General features: G+C 37.3%; 1 protein-coding gene across 3 annotated transcripts in view; it reads left to right on the forward strand.

Annotated features, from left to right (window-relative positions):
* The window catches only part of ZNF280D (zinc finger protein 280D), a 241,826-nt gene that overhangs the window by 96,370 nt on the left and 117,520 nt on the right, over positions 1 to 27,936 (forward strand). For all 3 annotated transcript variants that reach the window (XM_072962374.1, XM_072962375.1, XM_072962371.1), the window contains exon 3: positions 3,789 to 3,882. In XM_072962374.1, the coding sequence (XP_072818475.1) occupies positions 3,873 to 3,882 (10 nt within the window). In that variant the 5' untranslated portion in view covers positions 3,789 to 3,872. The remainder of the gene's footprint in view (positions 1 to 3,788; positions 3,883 to 27,936) is intronic.

Here is a 27,936-nt window from a genome sequence, read left to right on the forward strand (position 1 = left end):
AATGCCGCCGACACCTTTATTTTAGCCCGTTGAGACTTATATCAGACTTCTGACCTACTGAACTGTAAGATAATGTGTTTCTGTTGTTTTAAACAATAAACTGTGGTACTTTGTTGTAGCAGCAATAGGAAATTAATTCAGCATGTGTATACTGGTCCTTGTAAAAGCAGGTTTGGACATTAAATGAAATTAAAATTGTGACTATTTCTGAATATGGAGATGCATAATTGCCTCATTCCCCTCAGCTCTTTCCTTCAGTATGGGGTTCCTCCTCCCCTCAGGGCTCTCCATTAAAAAAAATTTTTTTAAAATTTATTTGAGCGAAAATCAAATGAAATGGAGCAGCACCAAACACAAAGTGATTAGGAGCGCTCCACTGTCAGGAGCTCAGGGAAGGACTTTTGTAGAGAAAAAGCAGAAGCTAAGTAAAGGAAAGTATTGATTGGCTTAGCATAAAGCCTAGGTGGCTGTTTGTGATTGGCTGTCCTTAGTGTTTTGATTTTGTAACGTTGAGACATTCACAGGCTTAGATTTTGGTTTGCTTACACAGGCTGTCACGGCATTAGAGCCACTTCAGTGCAATGGCCTTCTTGTTTAACTAATTAAGCAATTCCCCCCTTTATGTCATCCTCTCAGACATGAGAGATGGAACATAAATGTGATATTAGCGAGATGTTCAGTCACCATCAGAGTTAAGTAGCTCTCATCTCAGTGTGAAACTCATATGTTATGATGTCAGATATGCGGGAGAATTGTTTTTGCTGTTCATCTCATTATTCATCTTGTTTCTGTTTCTCCAAATGAAGTGAGACCGTCTGACGTACTGCTGATGGCTGTGAACATGCATTTAAGACCTCTGAGAGAAACACAGTGCACTAGGGAGCCTACAATGATAACTGTTAGGAGAATCATACCGAGAGACTCAAGTATACTCCTTAGCTAGAGCCTCAGTGAACCACACTGGTTAGTATCAAATAAATCAAAGAATGTACCTGAAACGGAAACCAATCTATTTTAGCCAGGTGGCTTGTTTGTTAATTTCTTGTGTTTGCTGCAATACCAGAGGTGTGGATCCAGATACAGCAGGAGGTATCTGTTACGGGACAGATTCCTCCTTGTTGAGCCAATTAGTAATCTAAAGCAATTCTATTATCTCAAGTCCACCTTAGCAAGAAAATTTAGGGACTTTGGTTGTGCATGTATGGCCTTAGAGTAGGTTCAGTGATAGTTGCTAGAGATAACGTGCATTGTCTTCCTGTGCATTAACAGAGAGAAAAACCAAGAAGTGAAAAGGCAGAAGGAGCACAGATTTCACTGGAGAACTGTCCACCTCTAGATGTCCTTCTGTTTTGAGGAACAGCACTTATGCAATTATCTGAGCTGTGAAATGAATTAGCTGTTTTGTTTTTTATTCCCCGATGAAACATTATTTTAACTTGAGAGAACAACTGATAATTTCCAGTCAAGTTAAATTTAATTAAGGATCAAAGATGGTAAAGAAGTGATGAAATCTATGTTGTACCCTTTGTAACACTGTTAAGCACCCTCTATGGCTTGACTGTAGCCATCTTGAATTTTGTGATTAAACTTGTTCTCAGTGTCCTCGTGTTCTGCAATGTGGTCATCTGTTCTTTGAGTCATGTTGTTTTCCACCTTGATTTAGTGCTTTTGCTCCTCCGTGTCCATGTCTGCATTTTGTTTATGAAAAAATATAACTTATTATTGTCCATTATTGACCTTAAAATTTTCAGGAGGGGTGAGATAGAGCGGACGGTGTTCCTCTCATCCCTGGGTAAACCCTTGGGAAGGCTTCATCACCTTTCTGGCCACTCTAAGGTACTAGAAAGACTTGTGTAAGAGCGAGTTACTTACTGTGAAAATCCCCAGTGGAGCCTGAAATGTTTCTGGCGGCCGCCCTGGAAAGGGGGATAATAGTATTATAGCCATTGTTTTTAAGCGTAGGCCAAAGTTCGCTGAGCAGTATCTGCTTGTTTGCACGGAGAGAGGATGAATAATATATGCAAATTCCACACTTAGAGCCCCCTTGTTCAGAAGTCTGGCCTGCATGATTCTGTCTGCTTAATCTACTCAGGCAGAGACCTTTTCTTCTGTTTTAATATCAAATAGGCTTTAGCGTGGGCAGTCTAATGAGACTTTGCCATTGGTAGAGGCTTAACAGGGCATCAGGAGATTTTAAGTAAATTTCATTAGAAGGCTACAACCTCTACCTCATGAAAGATTATATTTTTTTAAAGTGTAAGGGGTCAGGATATCCCTCCAACTTGCCAGAGCAATAACCTAGAAATATCCTACCGGGATTACCTGTAGGTTTCTGATCCCCCCCCACCCCGTAGTCCGCTTCCAGCCATGCGCAAGCCACATAAATGCAGGGCCCGAAGTGCTTGGACAGTTGAAATTTCCCACCTTTCAGCAAAAAGCTGAAAAGAGTATGGCTAAATATAATTATTGTTTGGACATTGGACTTCATAGAAAATAAAAGGGCATATTAATCACTTTTGACCAGTTCCTGTTTTTTAGAGTCCTGGATTTCTCTCTTTGTTAATAAAAGAATTAAAATATGGCTTATCCCAGAGAAGAGAAGTATTCTTAATGTGGAAGACTCTGAAACAAACAGAAAGAAACCTCATTAAGTGCAACGTAATTAAAAAGCAGATATGGTTAGAACTTTATGAAGGCTTTTGTTTCAAGTATGAATTTTTGAGCGTTTACATGTGAATAAGCAAAAGAGTTATTTGAAATCTTAAAAGCCTTGCTGCAAGGAAACAGTTTTCTGACTCAGGCTATCATGGTAATTTAAACATGGTAAGACTCAGAAGGCGGTGGTAAATAATCCAAAACTGGGTTGCTAAAAGAAGAGGTGGTCTAGGACACTTCGCTTAGCTACTCCTGGCTTAAGAGGATTCACGGATTCCTCTGAAAAGATAATAGTCCTAAACAACAGAATTATACATTGCTTTACTCTCTCGCTTTCTTTCTAGGTAATGAATTCACGTTTTCAAATTTTTTAAGTACAAGAGTAGACAATAATAAGGTCTTTTAAATTCTTATCCAGTCACCTAGTTCCCCTCCTCAGAGGCGACTCATATTACCGATATTTTATGCATCCTTTAGTGCATATATGAGCAGATGTACACACAGTTTTTATACAAATGATAATTTCCTGTATACTCTAAAGCTTATTTTTTTAAATTAAACTATATCTTTGAACTAATTCTGTATCAATAATTTTACCCATCTTTCTTCAGCAGCATACTATTCCATTGAATGGATGCATTGTAAATTATTTGATCAACTCCACATTGGTGGACATTTAGGTTGTTTCCAGTCTTTTGCTATCACAAATAATAACGTAATGACTTGTGTGTCATTTTGTACATGAGTAAGTAATCAATAGGATAAATTCCTAGAGGAGGAATTATTGATTTTCAGAGTATGTGTGCTTGTAACTTTGATAAATGTTGCTAAATGACCCTATGTAGAGGTTGTACTAATTTATCTTCCTATTGGCAATTTATGAAAATGCCTCTTTAACACATTCTCATTAATGCAGAGGGTTACCAAGCTTTCTGATCTTTTCCAGTTTGATGGGTTAATCATGATACTTCTTTTAAATTTTAATTTGCCTTTCTCATTATGAAGAGATTAAACATCTTTTCATATGTTTATTACCTTTTACATAAACTGTTCAAATTCTTTGCTCATTTATCTATTGGTTTATCTGTAGAGTTTTTTCAATTTTATTTTTCTTTTTATTCAATTTGCTTTAGGCCAAAAATGAATCTGGCATTGCTGTCCATAATGAAAGAATATTCAGTTGGTGAGCATTCAGTTTGGACAAATGCGCCTCTAGCATGTGCCCAGGTGAGTGATTGAAGTTCTTTTTGAAGTTTGTTCACGTGATTCAGTGAGGATACTTTTTGCAGTACTGCGACTGGAGGGAGAGATATTTACATGTAGGAAGAGGCTTGAGCTCTCTTTGTGCAGCTAGTTCAGCCACGACACTTCATCTTGTATCCTGCAAATGATGCCCAGTAAATGACTGAGCCCTACTGAAAACAAAGATGGGGGTGAGCTTTGAAGCTTTATGTAATACATACTAGAAATGGGGAAAGTGGGATACCTGTCCCGTCCTCATAAACCAAAAAATCTAGAAATCTTTGGAAAAGTGCTTTGACACCCCAAAACTTTACAAATGTCTCCTTTCCACTCCATTTCCTTATTTTCTATTATCATAATTCATTCATTTCCATAAGTGCCACCTAGAAACGTGTTCTCCTTCCTGGCAGAAGTGAGAAGTGGTAGATGGGGGCAGCCTCTGCCCCAAAGGACAGCCCTAACACATCAGCATGTGAGCAGCCCAAGCGGGGCAAGTTGCCAGCTGGGCCTTTCAGAACGGCAATAGCTTTTGTTGATATATACTTGATTATTTATTTTATTTTAATTTTTTTTTACAATTCTTTTCATAGTGGTTTTTCTATTTTCTATGTGTTCTCTCGTAACACATTGACATGTGTTTGAATGATATAAATTTCTTGGGCCACAATTTCTTTCCTTGATAATTTTAGAGGCATTTCTCCAGCCTTCTGGAATTGCCTGTTGTTGTAGAGAAGTCTGATGTCAGCCTGTTTTGTTTTTACCCTTCACAGATGACTCATTATTTTTGCCTGATTGTCCAAAGGTTTATTTCTTTTATCTTCACAGTTCAGCAATTGTATCACGATAGGTCTGTATTGACCATTATGTGTCAATTTTTGCTGTGCCCTGAAATGCCCTTTCAAAAAAATAAACGTTTCTTCAACTATATTTCAAATATTTGTTCAGATCCATTATATAGGGATATAAGATAAGTGTATGTTGGATCTCACTTGCCTGTCTCCTCTAGATAACATTTTGTTTCTAATCATTTAAAATATTATTTATTTTCATTTATTTTGCTTGCTTTTTTCATATCTAACCTCAACATTCCTTTTGGCCTTCTCATCAGTATCTGGTCTCTCCTGGGCTACTTCCGATTCTTACACCATTTCTGATATTTTTAAAGCCTCTATTCCCCCTGGATATCTTACAGCTCATGTTTTATTCCTTTTGTTGTCTCTATCTTCAAATCTTGTATCTCTGCCTTTTGCTCTTAATTAATTAAAAAAATACATATATATAAAACATAAAATTTACCATTTTAACCACTTTCAAGTGAATGGTTCTGTGCATTATGTGCATTCATATTGCTGTGCAACCAGCAGCACCATCCGTGTGCAGAACTTGTTTGTCTTCCCCAACTGAAACTCTGTACTCATTGAATACTAACTCCGCACTCATAACCCTCAACCCCAGTCCCTGGCAACTGCCAATCTACTTTCTATCTCTATGAATTTGACTACTCTAGGTACCTCATGTAAGTGAAATTATACAGTATTTGTCTTTTTGTGACTGGCTTGTTTCACTTATTGTAATGTCTTCAAGGTTCATCTATGTTACAGCATGTGTCAGAATCTCTTCCTTTATTTTTTAAGAACTTTTTCTTAAGAGCAGTTTTCAGTTCACAGCAAAGTTAAAAGGAAGGTACAGAGATTTCCCATATATTCCTCTGTCCTGACACATGCATAGCCTCCCCCATTATCAGCATCCCCCAACAGTGGTATATTTGTTACAGTTGATGAACCTACATTGACACATCATAATCACTGGTTTACATTTTTGGGTTCACTTTTGGTGTTGTACATTCTAGGGGTTTAGACAAAGGCATAATAACATGTATCCATCATTATGGTATCATACAGGGTATTTCCACTGACTTAAACATCTTCTGTGCTCTGCTTATTCATCCTCTCCCCGCCCTAATCCCTGGCAATCACAGATCTTTTTTACTGTCTCCATTGTCCAGAATGTCATATACTTGGAATTATACAATATGTAGCCTTTTCAGATTGGCTTCTTTTACTTGGTAATGTGCATTTAAGTTTCCTCCATGTCCTTTTATGGCTTGATAGCTCATTACTTTTTAGCATTGAATAATATTCCATTCACCTACTGAAATACATCTTGTTGCTTCCAAGTTCTGGCAATTATGAATAAAGCTGCTAAAAACATCCTTGTGCAGGTTTTTGTGTGGACATAAGTTTTCATCTTATTTGGGTAAATACCAAGGAACATGATTGCTGGATTGTATGGTAAGAGTATGTGTAGTTTTATAAGAACCTGCCAAACTGTCTTCCAGGGTAGCTGTACCATTTTGCATTCCCACGAGAAATAAATGAGAATTCCTGTTGCTCTGCATCCTTGTCTTCGCTTGTGTCAGTGTTCTGGATTTTGACCATTATAATAGGTTTGTAGTGGTATCTTGTTGTTTTAATTTCACTGATGGCATATGATGTAGAGAATCCTTTCATATGCTTACTTGCCATCTGTATATCTTCTTTGGTGATGTCTCTGTTAAGATCTTTGGCCTATTTTAAAATCAAATTGTTTTCAGGTTATTTTCTCACTGTTGAATTTTAAGCATCATTTGTATAACTTGTGTAACATTCTTTTATCAGATATGTCTTTTGCAAATATTTTTCTCTCAGCTATGGCTTGTCTTTTCATTCTCTTGATGTTGTTTTCATAGAGCAGATGTTTTAAATTTTAATGAAATTCAGCTTATCAGTTATTTCTTTCATAAATTGTGCCTTTGGTATTGAATCTAAAAAGTCATCATCATGCCCAAGTTCATCTAGGTTTGCTCCTTTCATATACATTTCATAATTTTGCATTTTATATCTAGGTTATGATCCATTTTGAATTAATATGTGTTAATTTCTGTGTCTAGATTTATGATTTTGCATGTGGATTTCCAGTTGTCCCAGCACCATTTGTTGAAAAGACTATTCTCCATTGTATTGCCTTTGTTCCTTTGTCAAAGATCAGTCAAGTATATTTATGTGTGCCTACTACTGGGCTCTCTATTCTGTTCCATTGATCTATTTGTCAATTCTTTCACCATTAGCACACTGTCCTGATTACTGTAATTTTTGAAATCTGTTAGTGTCAGTCTTCCAACTTTATTTGTCTCCTTTAATATTGTGTTGGCTATTCTGAGTCTTTTGTCTCTTTATATAAATATTAGGATTAGTTTTTTGATATCCAAAAAATGACTTGGTGAGATTTTGATTGGGGTTTCATTGGGTCATTTATCAAGTTGGAATGAACTGATAGCTTGATGATATTGAATCTCCCTCAATATTGAACTTGACTATTTCTCTATTTATTTAGTTTTTCTTTGATTTTGTTCATCAGAGTCCTATAGTTTGCCTCATAAAGATCTTAAACATCTTTTGTTAGATTTATTCCTAAGTATTTTGTTTTTTGGAGTGCTAATGTAAATGATATTGTGTTTTTAATTTCAAATTCCACTTATTCATTGCTGCTATCTAGGAAAACAAATTGACTTTTGTATATTAATCTTGTATCCTGTAACTTTGCTGTAATTGTTCCTTAGTTCCAGAAGTTTTTTTTTTTATCAATTCTGTTGGATTTTCTACATAGGCAATCACATCACCTGCAAACAAAGACAGTTTTATTTCTTCCTTCCTAGTCTGTATACTTTTATTTTATTTTTTATCTTATTGCATTAACTAGGATTCCAGTATGATGTTGAAAAGAGGTGGTGAGAGGGGACCCCTTTGCCTTGTTCCTGATCTTAGTGGGAAAACTCCTAGTTTCTTACCATTAAGTATATTAGCTGTAGGGTTTTTTGGTAGATATTCTTTACCTTGTTGAGGAATTTCCATTCTATTCCTCTCTTACTGAGTTTTTATAATGAATGAGTGTTGGATTTTGTCAGATGCTTTTTCTGCATCTATTAATACGATCCTGTGATCTTTCTTTTTTAGCCTGTTGATATGATGTTACATTAATTGACTTTCAAAAGCTATAGCAGCCTTACATACCTAGGATAAATCCTACTTGGTGATTGTGTATAATGCTTTTTGTAGATTGTTGGATTTGTTTGCTAATATTTTGTTGCAGATTCTTGCTCTATAGTCATAAGAGATATTGGTTTATAATTTTATTTTCTTGTAATGACTTTGTCCGGTTTTGATTAGAGTAATGCTGGCCTCATAGAGTGAGTGAGGAGGTATTCCTGCTGCTTCTATTCTCTGAAAGAGATTGTAGAGAATTGGTATAATATCTTGCTTACATATTTGGAATATTTCACCAGTTAACCCATCTGGGCCTGGTACTTTCTGTTTTAGAAAGTTATTAATTATTGATTCAACTTCTTTAGTAAACATAGGCCGTTTCCGATCATCTGTTTCTTTTTGTGTGAGTTTTTGCAGATTGTGTCTTTCAAGAAATTGGTTCGTTCCACTCAGGTTATCACATTTGTGGGCATAGAGTTTCTCAAAGTATTCCTTTATTATCTTTTTAATGTCCATGGGGTCTATAATGATGTCCCCTCTTTTACTTCGGAAATTAGCAATTTGTGTCCTGTCTCTTTTTTAGTTAGCCTGGCTAGGGGATTATCAATTTTATTGTTCTTTTCAAAGAACCAGATTTTGGTATAATTGATTTTCTCTCCCTTTCTTTTTAAGGCTTTTAAACATAGTATTATATATAAATATATTTCTTGTTTTATAGGTGAATTGCTTCATTAACTGTTAAAATCCATGGCAAACATTTGGTCAAAATTTTCATCTGTTTCATGAAAATACTTCTTTGATTAGTGTTTATCTGCACTTGTTTTCTTATTCCTTTTATCCTCTTTTCTTGTAATGCTTTTATATAGATCCTGGATGGCTTATTTTTGATATCTTGGGTAAGTGGGCTTCTCCTTGACCAGCTATTTTCATGGTTCAAATGTTAGGGATGCTAAAGCTGTGTCCCAGGCTAGCAGCATTCTCCCTTCAGCCCTCAGTTAAGTGTGAGAGTCCATTTAACTGTTACCTCTCCCTGGCCAACAGAAATAGGCAGCTTGTAAGACTCACAGCATTCAGAATATTTTTCTAATCCTCTGCTTCACCATCAGACTGTTGCTTAAATTACGGTTCATCATATGAGTCCTTTTTGAGCCCTGTTAGCTCTGCTTCTTGGAATCAAGCCAGTGCATGGATGTTTCTGTCACTATCCCACATACCTTGTCCTGGTTAGGACACATGAGGATTTTAGCTCTGTATCTTGGGCAGGCTCCTGTCTTGGGGTAGTGCCAGCTCTCTTGGGGGTTTGCATTCACAGGCATCCCCTTCTGCTTCCTCCCACATCCTGTTTGATCTTCACTGCTTTTGGCAGCCCTCCTATCTATTCGTGGTTTAGGATTTCATATGCATCCTAGCTTGCATTTCTCTTTCTTGTTCTTCTTTACTATGATCTCCTAAAGGAGAAGAAGAAAATGCCAATTTTATTCCATTATTTTCATACTGTATTTCAAAATCTGTGTCTAATTTCTCTTCCATAGTTTAGGATAAGTCATCCTCAAGTAAGTGCTTTAATTTTTTTGTAAACCTCCAAGTTACAGAACGCTTTCAGCTATTATCATGGATATTTGAACCAAGGAAACCCAGCTGATTATGATGAGAAGGCAGAACCGGAAGCAGCACCACTCACAGAAGGAGGTCTGAACTGGCTTATTTCTGCTTGTGTATGTTGTATGCTCTTTATATCCTCTGATTCTATGGTCAGAACCATTAATGTCTTTTCTATCATCCAGTCATTCCCGCAATTTTCAGATTTGAAGGAAAACAGCCGTTCCTGGCTGATATTGAGATTGTGATCTAAGAACTCCCCTTCCTTCAGCTAAACATATTCATTATGCAGTTCTGCAAGTCAATTATTATGTCTGTGGGTCTATTACAGGGCCTGCTTTACTGTGGAAAAATAGTGTGGATTCAGGAAGGCCCTGAAATATGCCTCTGATCTATATGCATATGTGAAATTTCATCAGTAAGAATTTGTTCCTTTGTGTTACTATGGCCTCTTTATAAATGCCTATATTTCTTTGAAAATAAGTAAAGTGCCATTAACATCTTTGTGTAAATCACATTAATAAAATATTGTTTCTAGAGGAAGGAACACTGGGAAAGGAAACAGAGGAAATGGAAATTAAGGAACACCCAAGATAAACATAGAACACCAAGATAAACATTGCCCACTTAACAATTTGATCCAGCTGGACTTGTGTAGAAAGAATGCAAGTCGTTACCCATATTTTATTAATACTTAAAATTATATAAACATACCTGTAGGCAAACCAAACGTAAAGTTTAGTAGATGAGCACTTCCTGGTGAGAAGGCAAGATCTTTTAAAATGCTTATAAGTAAATTCTTGCTTTCCTTCCTGATTTTATGGAATTTTTAAGCCTTGCATTCCACACTAAGTCCGTTGACTTTATTATTCTTTCTGGAGCATACCTCTGCTCTGTGCAAGCTTAGCTACTGTTCTTTTTATATCCTGTAAAGCAATACTGGCCATACCAGCTAGTTTAAGAGTAATTAAAAAGAGTACCACCTGGGGATTTTGCAATATTAACAGCACTTATGTTATATAAAGAGTGATGTTAGGATTAGATTTAAGCTTTCCTGTACCAGGCCGGCATGGAGAGTTGTTGCTCAAAGTCAGAATGATCAATCACTTCATTTTTAGAAATGGATTTTTAAAAATAAGTTGACAGGGAAACATGGACATTCAATATGATCTAAGCCCAGCAAGGATTCTAATATAAAAAATACATTTTGTGAATTGGAAACTATTTCCTGACAGAAATGCTGTTTTGATTGACACTCTCTTAAGGGTATAATATGATCATCCATACATTATGTATAAATTTACCATCATTTCCAAAGCCACAGAGAACACATTGTTACTTCTTCTCAAAAGTACTCTTAATCCCTTGGCTTAAACAACCGGGGTTATGCTGCCAAGACAGTCATTTCAATTTCTTGTCCCATAAACAGAAGCACTTAGACACAAATGCTTGCAATAAGAAGATATTTCAAAAGGCATTTCATTAAAGGTGATGGCTTTGGAATGATTAGTTAATAGGAATCATGCCTCTGAGAACTCATTTATTCAGTCATCATTCACCTAATTGAGAAGTTTTCCAGGATTCAATACTTTTTTCTTCTTACCTGTCTTTTAGTCATTTCACATTTTTGTACTAATCTTAAGAAAAAAAGAAATTATAATAGTCCCAAACTGGAACAACCCAAATGTCTATCAACTGATGGAATGGATAAATAAAATGCGGTATAGCCACACAGTGGAATGTCGTTTGGCAATAAAAAGAAGTGAAGTATTGACACATGGTATAACATGGATGAACCTTGAAAGCATTTTGTTAAGTGGAAGAAGCCAGTTACAAGTGACCACATATTGTATGCTTCCATTTATACAGAAAGTCAGAATAGGCAAATCCATTGAGACAGAGGTAGATAAATGTTTACCTAAGGCTAACCAGTGGGGAGCAGGTTGGGAGGGTCTGGTAGATGATACAAGGTTTTTTTTTGAAGCAATGAAAATGCTCCATTATTTATTGTGGCGATGGCGCCACTCTGTGAATACTAAAAATTATTAGACTGTATATTTATAAATTAAAAAAAATTATTGAAGTATAATTGATGTAATATTGTATAAGTTTCAGGTGTATAACATAATAATTTGATACTTGTATATGTTGCAGGCTGATTACAATAAGTCCAGTTAGTATCTGTCACCATACATAGTTACAAAATTTTTTTCTTATGATGAGAACTTTCAAGATCTACTCTCCTAGTTACTTTCAAATATGCAATACAGTATCGTCAACTATAGTCACCATGCTGAACATTACCTCTCCATGGCATTCATTTTATTACTAGAAATTTGTACCTTTTGACCCCCTTACCCATTTCTCCCACCTCCCCCCCAGTTCCCACCTCAGGCAACCACCAATCTGTTCTCTGTGTCTATGAGCTCATTTTTTTGTCTTTTTGTTTTTGTTTTAGATTCCATGTATAAGTGAGATTATAAAGTATTGATTATTCTCTGTCTGACTTACTTCACTTCGCACAAGGCCCTCAAGGACCCTCCACATTGTCACAAATGTCAGGATTTACTTCTTTTTTATGGCTGACTAGTATTCCGAATGTGTATATACATCACATTTTAAAAATCCATTCATCTATTGATGGACACTTAAATTGTTTCCATGTGTTGCTACTATAAATAATGCTGCTGTGAACATAGGGGTGCTGCTTATATCTTTTCAAATTAATGTTTTCATTTTCTTTAGATAAATACCCAGAGGTGGAATTGCTCAATCATATGTTAGTTCCATGTTTAATTTTTTGAGGAGCCTCCATACTATTTTCCATATTTTACATTCCCACCAACAGTGCACAAGGGTTCTCTTTTCTTCATATCCTTTCCCACACTTATTAATTCTCATCTTTTTGACCATATCCATTTTGGCAGGTGTGAGATGATATCATTGTGATATCTCATTTGCATTTCCCTGATGATTAGTGATGTTGAACACATTTTCTTGTACCTGTACCATCCATATATCTTCTTTGGGAAAATGTCTATTCAGATCTTCTGCCTGTGAATTAAATCAGATTGTTTGTTTTTCTGCTGTCAAGTTGTATGAGTTCTTTATATATTTTGGATATTAAACCCTTGTCAGATATATAATTTGCAACAGTTTTCTCCCATTTTTTGGCTGCCTTTTCATTTTGTTGGTGGTTTCTTTTGCTGTGCAGAAGCTTTTTAGTTTGATATAGCCTTGCTTGTTTATTTTTGTTTTTGTTGCCTTTGCTTTTCTGTCAAATCCAAAAAATTATCATCAAGAAAATATCAAGGAGCTTTCTGCCTGTTTTCTTCTAGGATTTTATGTTTTCAGGTCTTACATTCAAGTCTTTAAGTCCATTTTGAGTTAATTTTTTGTATGGTGTAAGACAGTATTTCAGATTCATTCTTTTGTGTTTGGCTGTCCAGTTTTCTCCCACACCATTTACTGAAGATGAACAGTTATTAACTGAGAGTAACTAAATTACATGTAGTTATAGTTAATCTACTCTACAATGCTACCCACATGGGAAAAGTGGAAGGGAAGAGAAGAAAAATAAAATGAATATGAATACATGCTATGTTCTAAAGGCCTACACACAATTTAATACAATCTTGCAAGGTAGGTAATGGTTTCTCTGTTTCTGATAGAAGAGCAAACTGAAGCTTAGATTGGTAAGCAACATTATCCTAGGTCACATGGCTAATATATGGAGAAATCCTTCTCTTTCCTAGAGATTGTCTTTATTGTTAGTAGTCTTAAATAAAAGGAAATAGAAGTTTTCTGAGCCTCAGCCCTCAGTATCTGGTGGTGACTTTTCTGCTTTCCTGAGATCTCCGGAGCATGCTTTAGCTCCCATGTTTCAGCCTGCCTAACAGTGTCTCATTTTCCAACAGACATTGCACAACCTGGGTTGTTGTACCTCCCCACACTTCCTGACACTGTCTTGGCAATGGTCCAGGAGCCAGGCTGCCTAATCTCGATACAGAATCTGGCTTCTTTCTCAGGCACAGTTCTTATGAAGTTCACTGAAAATTTTAAAATTAGCAGTGATGTCTGGATTTGGCTCTGTTTCAGTCTGTCTTTTGATTAGGTATGATGAGGTGTACATGGATATTTATAATTCTAGGCAAGCCCTCAGATGTCACAAAAGCTGGAATAAAACATTATGATGACCTGGATGAAGAATCCAATGAATAAAGGCTGTGGCCTATTTTTTGTTTTGGAGACTGGGTATATGATGGTATAGGTTTCTGAGACTGGGAAGACTGAGAAACAGCTTAGTGGGGAAATATTCTTTTCTGAACTTTAAATTCTTCTCTTTAATCCCATATCCAATTCCTCATCAGTTCTGTCATTTCTACCTCAAAATATGCCCTGATTCTAATACTTCTCACTAATCCACCATTGCCCCCTGTGTCAGTCCAGGCTCACCCAGGCAGAAACCATTTAAAACAGAGGGGATTTAATGCAGGGAATTGGTTACACAAGTGATGTAAGAAGTGATAAGCCCAACGGGATGGTGGGACAACCCAGAGATTAACAATGGTGGGAAGCTGCTGCCATTTCCAGCTGGCAGGACCAGAGGAGGACGGGTCAGGATCACCCAGAAGAAGCAGCTGGATCCATGGTGATACCACATGGCAGGAGCTAGAGCCATTCTATCCTTCCCAGAGGTCAGAGATGCTATCTATGGCAGAGAGAGGAAGAGGGAGAGGGAAAGGGAGAGGGAGAGGGAAAGAAAAATAGCCTGGCTTTCCCTCTTCCTACCCTCAGGTCTCCAAACAGTGCCTAAAGCCAGCCAGAAGCCAGCTGACAGGGAGCCTGGAAAATGCAGAAAGCAGAGACCAGCCAGCAGAGAGGAGTGGTCTGACAGCAAACAGCCTCAGCTGCCATGTACCCTAATTCAAGCCACCGTCACCTCTTGACTTGGCTGTCACAATAGTCTCTTAAGTCTTCCCCTGCTTCTGCTCTACCTTCTCCTGCTGCTAGGCTGCTGTAACAAAGAGACCTAACAATACCATGGCTCAGTGCTAAAGAAAAACATTTCCTTCTCTCTCGGGTTGATGTGAAGCTCTGCTTGTGCAGTGATTCAGAGACCAGAGCTTCTTCTAAGTCATTGCTTCTCCATCTCCTTGGGCATTGCCATCATTTGCATAGTCCACACTGGGTCACTGCTATGTCTGGGTTGAGGCTTTTAGGAAAGGAAAAAGAGTGGACATTCAGGCTAAGGATTTCTTCTTTATCCCATGATCAGCCATTTCACACATCATTTTCCTCACACTCCATTGGCACATACCCCACACAACTTCAAGGAAGGCTGACAAATATAGCCTTTAGCTGAGCAGCTAATTGCACTCAAGGAATGCTTGAATTTGGAGGCTACAACCATACCCACCATAATCTATATTCTAGTTGGCAGCCAGGATGTTTGTTTAAAACACAAGTCAGATCACATCTCTCCTTTGCTCATAACTCTTCAAAGGCTTCCCATTGCCCTTATGCTTAAATCCAAACTCCTTGTCATGGAATACAAAACTCTTCAAGTTCTGATGCCTGCCTAGCTCTTTGACCGCATCCCTACCACCAGTCGTGAGATCCTTGGGTTGCTGCATTTGCCAGTTTCCAAAGTAAAATATTCAGACTCACACTGTGGCTGATATCAAGCTAACAATGAAACATCACTGAGTGCAAAGTTGGGAAGAGATGCACAATTGTGGCCCCCAGGAGCTAGTATGAGCTGGCTTGGGCACACTACTGCCTACCAGTCCTGCAAATTTCTCCAGCCACATTAGTTTCTTTGCCGTTCTTCTAACGCAGTGGTTCAAAAAGTGTGGTCCCCAGACCAGCAGCATCAGCATCCCCGGGGAACTTACTAAAAATGTCAATTCTTGGGCCCCCTCCCAGGCTTACTGAGTCAGACACTCTGTGTGTAGAAGCAGCAATCTGTTTTTAACAACTTGCATATTCAAGTCGGAGAACCACAGCTCTAATACACTAAGCTTGCTTCCAACTCAGGGCCTTCCTTTCTGCATCTTCTACCTTATATTCTCCTCCTCCAGATTTTTATGTTATTTAGGTCTCTGTTCAAACATCACTTCCTGGAAGAGGCCTTCCCTCCTGCCAACCCCATTCTATTCATCTTACTAGAATGTAAACTGACAGTGGGTAATTTGTCCTGTTCATGTCTGCAAATCCAGCACCAAAAGCAATGCCTGGCACACGCTAGGCAAAAGGAAGTATATGTCAGATGAATTAACATGTTATATAATTAATTTGAAGTTAGTTTTATATTCTAACCAGTACCCTGAGAAATAGAAAAAGAAAATCAAAAGAGAGAAAAGACAGTTACAGTCAGACCTCTACAGACCATCTGTCCTCCTCCTTTCATCCCTTTTACCTGAAACTCAACACACACAGATAGCAGTTCAGGTGTATCTAAAAATAATGTAAATACCACCAATCATTTTAATTTCTTTTCAAGTTTCTTCCATGTTGTAGCATGTATCAGTGCTTCATTTCTTTTTATTGCCAAATAATACTGCATTGTATGAATATATAGGCATACCTTGGAGATATTGTGAGTGTGGTTCCAGACCACTGCAATAAAGTGGAATTGCAGTAAGATGAGTCACAGGAACTTTTTTGGTTTCCTAGTACATATAAAAGTTATCTTTACACCGTAAGTGTGCAATAGTATTATGTCTGAAAAACAATGCACATACCTTAATTAAAAAACACCTTTTTACTAAAAAAAATGCTAAGAATCATCTGTACCTTTAGCGAGTTGTAGTCTTTTTGCTGGTGACGGGTCTTACCTCAGGGTTAATAGCTGCTGACTCACTCAGGGTGGTGGTTGCTGAAGGCTGGGATGGCTGGGGTAATTTCTTGAAATAAGACAACAATGAAGTTCGTTGCATCAGTTGACTCCTCCTTTCCTGAACAGTTTCTCTGTCGCATCCAGTGCTGTTTGATAGCATTTTACCTACAACAGAACTTCTTTCAGAATTGGAGTCAGTCCTCTCAAGCCCTGCCACTGCTTTATTAACTGAGTTTATCTAATATTCTAAATCTTTTCTTGTCATTTCAACTGTCTTCATAGCTTCTTCACCAGGAGTAGTTGCCATGTGAGAAAGCCACTGGCTTTGCTCATCCATAAGAAGCAACTCCTTATTCATTACAAGTTTCTTATGGGATTGCAGCAATTCAGTCCACTTTCAGGCTCCGCTTCTAACTCTAGTTCTCTTGCTGTTTGTATCACATCTGCAGTTACTTCCTCCACTGAAGCCTTGAACCCGTCAAAGTCATCCAAGTGGGTCGGAATCAACTTCTTCCAAACTCATGTGTGTTTTGAAATTTTGATCTCTTCACGTGAACCACAAGTGTTCTTAACAGCATCTAGAATAGTGTATCCTTTCCAGATTTTCAGTTTACTTTGCTCAGATCCACCAGAAGAATCACTATCTATGGAAGCTATAGCCTTACAAAATGTATTTCTTAAAGAATAGGACTCAAAAGTTTAAATGACTCCTTGATCCATGGGCTGTAGAATGAATGCTGTGTTAGCAGTCATGAAAACAACATGAATCCTATTGTGCGTCTCCATCAGAGCTCTTGGGTGACCAGGTGCTTTGTAATGAGCAGTAATATTTTGAAAGGAATCTTTTTTTTCTGAGCAGTAGTTCTCCACAGTGGGCTTAAAATATTCAGTAAACCATGTTGTAAATAGATGTGCCGTCATCCAGGCTTTGCTGTTCTATTTATAGAGCACAGGCAGAGTAAATTGAGCATAATTCTTAAGGGCCCTAGGATTTTTGGAATGGCAAATGAGCATTGGCTTCATCTTGAAGTCACCGGCTGCGTTTGCCCTTCACAAGAGAGTCCGCCTGTTTTTTGAAGCTTTGAAGCCAGGCGTTGACTTCTCTTTAGCTCTGGAAGTCTTAGCTGGTATCTTCTTCCAGTATAAAGCTGTTTTTGTCTGCATTGAGAATCTGTGGTTTAGTGTAGCACCTTCATTAATGATCTTGGCAAGATCTGGATAACTTTCTGCAGCTTCGATGTCAGCAGTTGCTGCTTCACTTTGCACTTGTATGTTATGGAGACGGCTTCTTTCCTGAAACCTCATGGACCAACCTCTGCTAGCTTCAGACTTTTCTTCTGCAGCTTCCTCACCTCTCTGAGCCTTCACAGAATTGAAAAAAATTAGGGCCTTGCTCTGGATTAGGCTTTGGTTGAAGAGAATGTTGTGGCTGGTTTGATCTTCTGTCTAGACCACTAAAACTTTCTCCATATCAGAAATAAGGCTGTTTCACTCTCTTATCATTCACATGTTCACCGGAGTGGCATTTTAATTTCCTTCAATGCTTCACATTAGCTACATGGCTAACTATTTGGTGCAAGAGGCCTAGATTTTGATTAAGTTTGCTGTCTCATATGGGTGCAGTTCGTGGCTCCCCCAAGCAATTACAATCGTAACATCACAGATCACTGATCACAGATCACCATAACAAACACAATGATAATTTTAAAAGTTTGAAATATTGTGAGCATTACAGAATGAGACACAGAGACATGAAGTGAGTAAAAGCTGTTGGCAAAATGGTGCTGATAGACTTGCTTGACTTAGGTCGCCTCTAACCTTCAATTTGTGAACAAAGGACTATCTGAGAAGTGCAATAAAGCAAAGCACAATAAAACGAGGTATGCTTGTTTTATCCATTCTATTAGTTGATGGACATTTGGGGTTTTTCCACTTTTTGCCTATAGAGAATAATGCTCCTATGAACATCCATGTGCAAGTGTTTGTGTGGACATATGTTTTCATTTTTCCCGGCTATATATTCAGTTGTGTAGCCAATGGGCCATCTGGCCATGTGGCAACTCTGTGTTTAAACTTTTGAAGAGTGACCAAATTGTTTTTGAAAGACACTATATCATTTTGCATTCCCACCAATGTTAGGATTCTAATGAATCTACACCCTTGTCAACACTTGTTATGATCTGTGTTTTTTTTTATTATAATCATCCTAGTAGTTATGAAATGGTTTGGATTTACATTTCCCTGATGGCACCTTTTCATATACTTAATTGACCATTTGTATATTTTGTTTAGAGAAATGTCTATTCAGATCCTCTGCCAACTTTTAAGTTGGGTTATTTGTATTTTTATTATTGAGTATACTAGTTCTTCATATGTTTTAGATAGACATCCCTTATCAGAAATATGATTAACAAATTTTTCTCTCATTCTCTGGGTTATCTCTTTACTTTCTCGATGATATCCTTTGAAGCACAGAAGTTTTTAATACTGATGAAGTCCACTTAATTTTTTCACTTCTGTTGCTTGTGCTTTTGGTGTCATATCTAAGAAATCATTGCTAAATCTAAGATCTTGAAGATTTATGTCTATGTTTTCCATTAAGGGTTTTATAGTTTAGCCTTGATTCATTCAAACAGATCTTTGATCCATTCATCTCTTTGATCTATTTTGAGTTAAATTTTGTGCATGGTATATGGTAGGGGTCTAACTTTATTTTTTGTCATGTAGATATCCAGTTGTTCCAGCATCATTTTTTGAAAATATTTCCTTTCCCATTGAATTGTCTTGGCACACTTGTTGAAAATCAATTGATTATAAATGTGAGAGTTTATCTCTGAACTCTGAATTCTGTTCCATTAATCTATATGTCTATCCTTCCATTAGTGCTTCTGGTCCTTTTAACCAATGTCCATTTGGTCATACGTTAGGGTCCATTTACCTGCACAAACATATGCTTTATTCTAAAGCAATTTTATCTGTATGTTTTTCATTCTGTCCAACAAAATGTAGTCAGTTTCACCATCTTAGGGAAAAGGAAGACTGACAATTATAAATGCAATGTCCACTACTTCAAATGAATGGAAACTGCTCTGAACACCAAAAGAAGGAATTGGATGGTTTCAACCAGAAAAATGGTAATATTAAAATTATTATTGCCTCATCTGGATCTCAAACGTGTTAGCTATCTCCTTCTTAGAAAAGAGAGAGAGAGAGATGGACAGAAAGAGATAAGAAATTACAGGCACAATGTAACTGAAATATTTGGAGACACTTTTATTAGTTGGCATTCTTAGTGAAAGGTTTTAATTTCCTGATGAAAATTTAGCTGAGTAGTTTTCCTGCCCTTCTGACAAAATAAATTATTCTTCTAGTTGGGAAATCGTGGGGTCACATTTCGCCAGCACTCATCCTCACTCCCACTGTCACTGTTCTCAAGTCTGAGGTCCTCGGGTTGCTCCCATATGAACAATTTGTGTTGATGAAAACAACTGCTTTCTCTCTTGCACCAAAAGAAAAATGATTAATTCTACTAATTGTGAAAATGTAAATAAGTCTCACCAGATGTAGCCTTGGATACCATCCTGCAGTAAATTTATCTCACAAAATCAAACATGTAAGATATACTGTGGTCAGTATTTTCTTTCTGGACAGAGAAAATTTCCAGTGAAAGTACTCTAGAATCATAATGGGGCTTGCCTCATTTGAGAGAACATTATTTTTTAAGAGTTTTAATTTAATTGTGCACAGGAGACATTTTTTTCGAAGTACATTTTCAGTTTTCAAAACCATGTGTTATTTACAGAAAATAGAATTCATGTGTTTTTGATTCATTTACACTTAACTCATTAAAAAATTCCTGTTAAACCACTTGGTATTGAAGGACTTTTCAGCTTTCTAAGTAAGTTTCCAAAAGCCTTCTTAAAGATATGAAATGGTGTTAAATAAATATGTATGTGAGTTTCCAAACTATGTTCATAATTCTTTTTTAGAATTTTGTGCCTTTAATTAGTGAAATGTGCTTTTCTACTATTCAAAGAGATTAATGTATGAAAATTTATCATTTTTTGATGCAACCCCCCCTAAATTTACAAATAAAAAGTTTTAAGTATCATTAGGCAATCAACAAATAATTTAATGATTCATATATATGCTGCAAACAAATGTCAGACAAGCAGCAGAAATTAAGGAGGAAGAAAGTGAATGAACAATTATTGAGCACTTCTTGGGTGCTATGTACAGAGCTTATATGTATATACACAGAATTTAATTCTTAGGAGATGAATATTTTTATCACACTTTCACAATTGAGAAAATTGAGGCTCAGACAAGCTAAATAATCTTCCTAAAGCCACATAACTAGTACAGCAGAGCCAGGATTCAAGCAAAGGTCTGTGTGATTCTTCTATCCTTGCATCCCACCAGATTTGAAGTTGAGATCTGATTTCAAATTACTGTACTTTTACCGCATGCTAGTACTATGAACATGAATAAATCTTAGCTTCCTTGACTACAGAATAGGAACAATAATACCCACCTTGTAAAACTGCTGTTGGAGGAAATGAGATAAAGCCCATGTGAACACACCTAGACTGAGCTGAGTTGGTTCCCTTGCCTCCAGCCTTGCTCCACTTCAGCAAATTTCTCACGCAGCACAGCTTAACACTTTGAGGTTGCAGATTTCATGTCTCCACTTCCAAAATTTCCAATGACTCCCCAAGACCTTATACTATATTTACAAGTTCGTACCGATTTTGTTCTAAGTTAACATACATAACTCCATTGCCTTTATTCTCCCAATAAAACTTTAACTTCAGTCAGATTGATTTACCCCACACTCATGAACCAGCATGTACACTAGACTTTTTAAAACTTTCAGCAAAATACACATAACATAAAATTTACCATTTTAACTATTATGAGTTTGCAATTCAGTGGCTGGTGTTAAGCAATTCACACTGTTGCGCTGCCGTCACCACTATTCCACACTGTACTTTTCTAAGCAGCATTTCACTGTACCACACATTGAAAGATTCTTCCCACTCCTATTTATCCAACTCTTAGTCCTCTTCTAAGATTGGACTCACATTCCATCATCTGTGAACTCTCCCCTTACTCTGTTTACCTGACTTGGTATCACATGTTTAAAGGCAGCTTAACATAACGGTTAAGGAAATAGACTCTGGATCCTATTGTTTGAGTTTAAATTCTAGCCGTGTTATTACCTAACTCTATGTCCCTGGACAAGTGAATCAAACTCTTAGTGTCCTAGATACTTACCTATTTACCTAAATGATTTAAAAACTTCTCCATATAAAAGTCTGAACATGAATGTTTATTGCAGCTGTAATCATAGTTGCCAAAAACTAGAAGCAGCGAAATATCCTTCAATCTGTAAATGAATAAACAAACTGTGGTACAGCCAGACAACGGAATATTATTCAGTGATAAAAAGAAATTAGCTATGAAGCCATGAAAAGACATGGAGGAACCTCAAATGCATGCTGCTAAGCAAAATAAGCCAGCCTAAAAAGGCTCCGTATTCTGTGATTCCAACTATATGACATTCTGGAAAAGGGAAAGCTATAGAGACAATAAAAAGATCACTGGCTGCCAAGGACTTGGAGGAGGGAGGGATAAAGTGGTGGAGCACAGGGGATTTTCAGGGCAGTGAAATGACTGTTTGATACTACACTGGTGGATGCATAACATTATGCATTTGTCAAAACTCAGAGCTGTACAACACAGAATGAACCCTACTATAAACTGCAGACAGTTGCAACAAATGTACCACATTAATGCAAGATGTTAATAATAGGGGAAACTGGGATGGTGAAGGAGAAGGGGTATATGAGAACTCTACTTTCTGCCCAATTTTTCTGAAAACTTAAAATTGTTCTAAAAAATTAAGTCTGTTAATTTATAAAACTGACCAGTAACCAGAAAATTTGAACTCAGTAACAAAAGTCTATCTGGGAAACCCTCAAATATTTGGAAACTAGATATCACATTTCTAAATAATCTATGTATCAAAGAAGAAATCAAGAGGTATTTGAACTGAAGAAAAGTGTTTTGAACTGAATGAAAATGAAAACACAACAAATCAAATTTGTTAGATGCAACTAAATCTACACATAGAAATTTATAGCACTAAATTCTTATGTAGGAAATAAGAAAGGTCTCAGTTTACTGATCTCCGCTTTCACCATAAGAAGCTGGAAAAAGAAGAGAAAGTCAAACCCAAAATAAGCAGGAGAAAGGAAATAATTCAGACCAGAGTGGAAATTGAAGAAACAGAAAACAGAAACAATAGAAGAAATCTATGAAAAGTTGGTTTCTTTGGAAAATTAAAAAAATTAATACGCCTCTAGCCAGACTGATTAGAAAAAGAAAGAGAGAAGACACAAATTAACATGTCTGGAATGAGAGAGCAGATGTCAATACAGTCTTCAGATGTTAAAAGAAAAGGATGAAAAGGATATTATGAACAACTTTATGCCAATAAATCTGATAACTTAGACAAAACGGGCAGATTCCTTGAAAGACAGACTGCCAAAGCTCATCCAAGAAGAAACATATATATGCATATCTATTAAAGAAATTGGATTTGTAATTAAAAACTTTCCCACAAAAAAAACCCCAGGCCCACGTAGCTTCCCTGGTGAATTCTACCAAATATTTAAGGAGGAAAATAATACCAATTCTACATAGACCCTTCCAAAAAACTCAAGAGGTGGAAATACTTCTCAACTTTCTGGGGCCAGCAGTACTCTGTTACCAAAACCAGACACAGATTTTAATAGAAAGGAAAACTTCTCCTACTTTTAAAATTATATGTTCTCTTTCTATTCTCATTTATCCCACCAAAGAACTTACAAATATTGGGGAAAATATTAACTTTTCTTCCCTTAAAATCAATGTATAGCTGTCAAGCTAGTAAGGAAATTATGAGTCAAAATCTAAGAAAATAGGAGAATCTATTTCCTACTGATGCATCGAAGCTGCTTTTATTCTGAAGGAACTTGTCCATCTGGGCAGATTTTGGCTTTGGTTTCAGCAGTCTCGTGAATGGAGGAATCAGAAGTTGACACCCAGGGCCTGGTCAAGGTGGGGAACCTAACAGAAGACCCCTTCTGCTCTGAAGCAGAGGCACCCTTGGAGTAAAAGAAACCCTGAAATATCTCTACTCCCTCATATATCCAGGGGACTGAAGGGAATATTGCCTTGGCACCGAGAAGAACAGATGTGAATAGAACGGGGGAAGACTCCTCCCTGAGAGATTGTGGCTATGAGCTCACACTCCTCAAGAATTTTAGATCTGGATTTAGATGGTCTAGGGAACGTGGAGCCATGAACTTGGGTAATTTGGTCCTGAAATGGTAGAAGAGGATTTTTCCTCTCTGAAAGAAGGAACATTCATCCTAGACCTTGAAGGATCCTTTTTTATAATATTTGAGGGACAGTAAGTAGTGCACAATAAAGCACGCACATGTACACACAAACACATATACACACACAGAAGGAAAAGATCCCATGAGGAAAACTACAGAAATAAAGTTCAGCAGGTATTGAAATTATCAGACAGAGATTATTTTTAAAACCTGGCTTACTTTAATTTAAAGAAATAAAAATCAAATTGAAAATATCTGAGTGCTTTAGGGATCTGCGGGAATGTGGGCTGGAGCGGCCCTGCCATGGTACCAGCCTCCAGCCTATCACCAGGACTGCCCCTCACCCAGGCACACCTGCTGCTTGGTGGCAGGAGGGCCGGCGGAGCACCTTGGCCTGCATAGAAACCATCTCAGCCCGGTTTCCAGTCAAGATGGTGCAGTAGTAGGACCACGAGCTCACTGCTCCTAACAACTACAACAAGACCACAACTGACTACTAAACACCCATTGGAAATAAAGACTGGAACCAAGCGAAAAAGATCCTCTTCAACTGGAAACATAAAGAGGGAACCACAGCAGGATGGTAGGAGGGGTGTGTTCATGATATAATTGGGCCCCGTGCCCCCCGAGTGGGTGACCCACAAGCTGTAGAATAATTAAGTCACAGGAGTGAGAGTTCTAAGCCCCACATCAGGCTTCTCAGCCCGGGGTTCTGGCATTGGGAGGAGGAGACCCCGGCACATCTTGCTTTGGAGGCCAACGGGGTTTAACTCCAGGAGCCCCATGGGAATGGGGGAAACAAGAGACTTCTCTCTCTCTCGGGAAGTGCACACAGAATTTTGTGCGTGCTGGGACCAAGGGCAGTGGCAGTGACTTCATAGGAACCTGGGCCAGACCTGCCTTCTGGATTTGGAAATTCTCCCGGGGAGGTGCGGGAGGTGGCTGTGGCTCACCTTGGGGACAGAAAAGCTGGTAGCAGACATTTGGGGAGTGTTCATCTACATGAGATTTCCTGGAGGCAGACATCTTGCTTGGTTCATTACCACCAATTCATGACCCCACCCAAAAGCTGTAGGCTTAAGTGCTCAGGCCAAATAACATACTGGGTGGGGACACTGCCCCAACCATCAGCAGACTTCCTGAGCCCACAGCCACCTCTAGGCATGCCCCTACCCACCAGAGGGCCAGCACCAAACTCTACCCAGCAGTGGGGAGGCACCGACTCCTCCTGTCATGGAATGTGCATATGTGTCTAGTCCAGGCTCATCCACCAAGGTCAGATACCAGAAATAAGAAAACAACAATGCCAAAGCCACAAACACAGGCCAGACTCTACACTGGGACCAGCTGGACTCTGGCCCTTGGGTTACAAGAGAGGAGTGTACTGCTGGGACGCGTAAGATATTTCCCACAGAAGGCCGCTTCTCCAAGGTTGGGAAACATAACTAATCTACCTAAAAATACAAATAGAAAGTAGACAGTGTGATGCAGAAGAGGGATATCTCTCAGGCCAAGGCACAAGATAAAATCCCAGAAGAAGAAATAAGTGATGACAAGATAGGCAATCTAGCCAAGAAAGAGTTTAGAGTAATGATGGTGAAGATGTTCAGAGAACTCAGGAGGAGTATAGATACACAGAGAGAAGTTTTTAGCAAAGAGTTAGAAAATATAAAGAATACCCAGAGTTGAAGAATACAATTATTGAAATGAACAACAGACTAGAAGGAACCAAGAATATACTAAATGAGGCAGAAGAATGGATCAGTGAGCTAGAAGACAGGTTAGTGGAAATCACTACCACAGAAAAGAAAAAAAAAAGAAAATATCTGAATACTTTAAAAAGTGACTGATCAGATTTGAAAAAGAACCAACAGTATTGTACAGAAATGAATACAATATGTGACATTTCAGAATGAGTGAATAAATATAACATCAAATTAGAAGATATTTTAAAAGAAATTATGCAGAATGAAGCATAGATAGACAAAAAAGATAGGAAACATAGATGAAAAGTTAGGAAACATAGAGACCAGGAAATTTAAGATTCATTTAATCAGAGTTCCAAAAGGAGAAGAAGAAAAGAATGGAACAGAGGCAATACTTGAAGAAATCGTGACCAAGGATATTCCAGAACTAATGAAGAACCTCACTTCAAATGATTTGGCCATCTCACTATAGCTTTCATTTGTTTACAGCATGGGCTTTTCCATTTAAAAAATACTGCTTCCTATTGCTCTGAAAATTAGAAGCTTCCCTATGTGTTGCTTATCGGATATGTCAGTTAAAATGACACTTTCATACTTAAATTGCAACTCTAGCCATCTTAGGCCAATATTATATTCAAAAGACAGGCAAGTTTCAGGGGCTATTCCATAATAAGAAATTAACAGTACTTAACATTTTGATGCTCTATAGATATTTTAGTATAAAAATATTGTAATGGCAAAATGCAGTGGTGGTATTTACCATTTTCCAGACCAAAATTATTACTGAAATGCTTTGTGGTGTGGAACTCTACAACATCAGTTATCCATTTGTCTGTAGCTTAGAAGGGACACAAATTCGTTTCAGAAGACAGTCTCATCCTCATTTGTAGTACTTTATTTCTTTGATGCAACTCCAAGTACCAGGTAGAGTCACTTTCTATACAGCTTTCTGCGTGTTTTAGTAGTCACCAGAAAATGTCCATGCTATCCCCTAGCTCTGCTGATTATTTTAACGTAAGGCTCTGTACTTAATTAGTGACAATGAATAGCTCTCAGTGGGTTAATCTTAAATTAGGAGTTGTTCACTATTTTTCAGAAACTCAGATTAAAGACATGCTTAGAAGGACTGCCTAAAGGATTTGTAATTCATCAATTTCTCCAGATGCACTGAAATCTACTTCCAGATTAAGACATATCATATTATAGAATCTTGCCTATGATGACTCAATAAAGAAATTAATTTCTGGTTTGAATTCGAGCTTAATTTTGCTTTCCTAAGAAACTGGTTCACTTTTAAAAGGAGAAGTAAACACCAATATAATAATAATTGAGGACTTTAGTATACCACTCTTCACAATGGATAGATCAGAAAGAGAATCAATAAAGAAATAGTGGATTTGAACAACACTATAGACTAACTGGGCCCAAGAGACACATGAACAATGTTCCATCCAACAGCAGCAGAATATATTCTTCTTAAGAGCACACAGGTCATTGTACAGGATATGTCATACATCAGGCCACAGAACAAGACTTAGCAAATTTAAGAAGACTGAAATTATAGCAAATGTCTTTTCCGACCACAATGGTATGAAACTAGAAATCAACAATAGGAGGAAAGCTGGAACATTCACAACCATGTATAATTAAACAACACACTCCTGAACAACCAACCAATGGATCACAGAAGAAATCAAAAGGGGAATAAAAAATGATGCAAATGATGATGGAAACACAACATATCAAAACTTATGGGATACAACAAAAGAAGTTCTAAGAGGAAAGAAGCTTGCAGTGATAAATGCATGCATCAAGAAAAAAAAGACCTCAAGTAAACATCCTAACTTTGTTTCTTTCTTTCCCATTTTTAAAAATTGAAGTATAGTTGTTTTACAATGTTGTTATTAGTTTCCAGTGTACAGCACAGTGATTCAGTTATTCACATTATATATACATATTCTTTTTCATTACAGGTTACTACAAGCCATTGAATATTGTGCCATGTGCTATATACAGTAGGACCTTGTTGTTTATAAGCACTCCAACTTTAAACCTCAAGAAACTAAAAAAGAACAAACTAAGCCCAAAGTTAGCAAGAGGAAGGAAATAATAAAGATTATCGTTTTTGTGAATCTTTGTTATTTATCTTTCATTATCATGCATAACTGTGACTGTCTATATCATTGAATATTTTGGATATGTGTTATATCTTGATTTGATGAGTAGATGCTGTTCATGTGTACTCAGTCAACAGATTTATGGGTTATCCTATGTAGTTCTACCTGATTATCACTTACAAATATTACCACTTACAATAATTAGAGAAATATATCTGTCTATTTATATCCAGCACCCTAACACTGCTTTAGGACTTCAACTTAGTCATGGAAACAGGACATATGCATAGTTTTGAACTGTTTTTTTTTTTTTTTGACATTGCCCCTTTGATATATTTGTTACAGACTCATCAAAATGGTCATTGT

This window comes from Vicugna pacos, chromosome 6 (assembly GCF_048564905.1).
Source record: "Vicugna pacos chromosome 6, VicPac4, whole genome shotgun sequence".
Lineage (NCBI taxonomy): Eukaryota > Metazoa > Chordata > Mammalia > Artiodactyla > Camelidae > Vicugna > Vicugna pacos.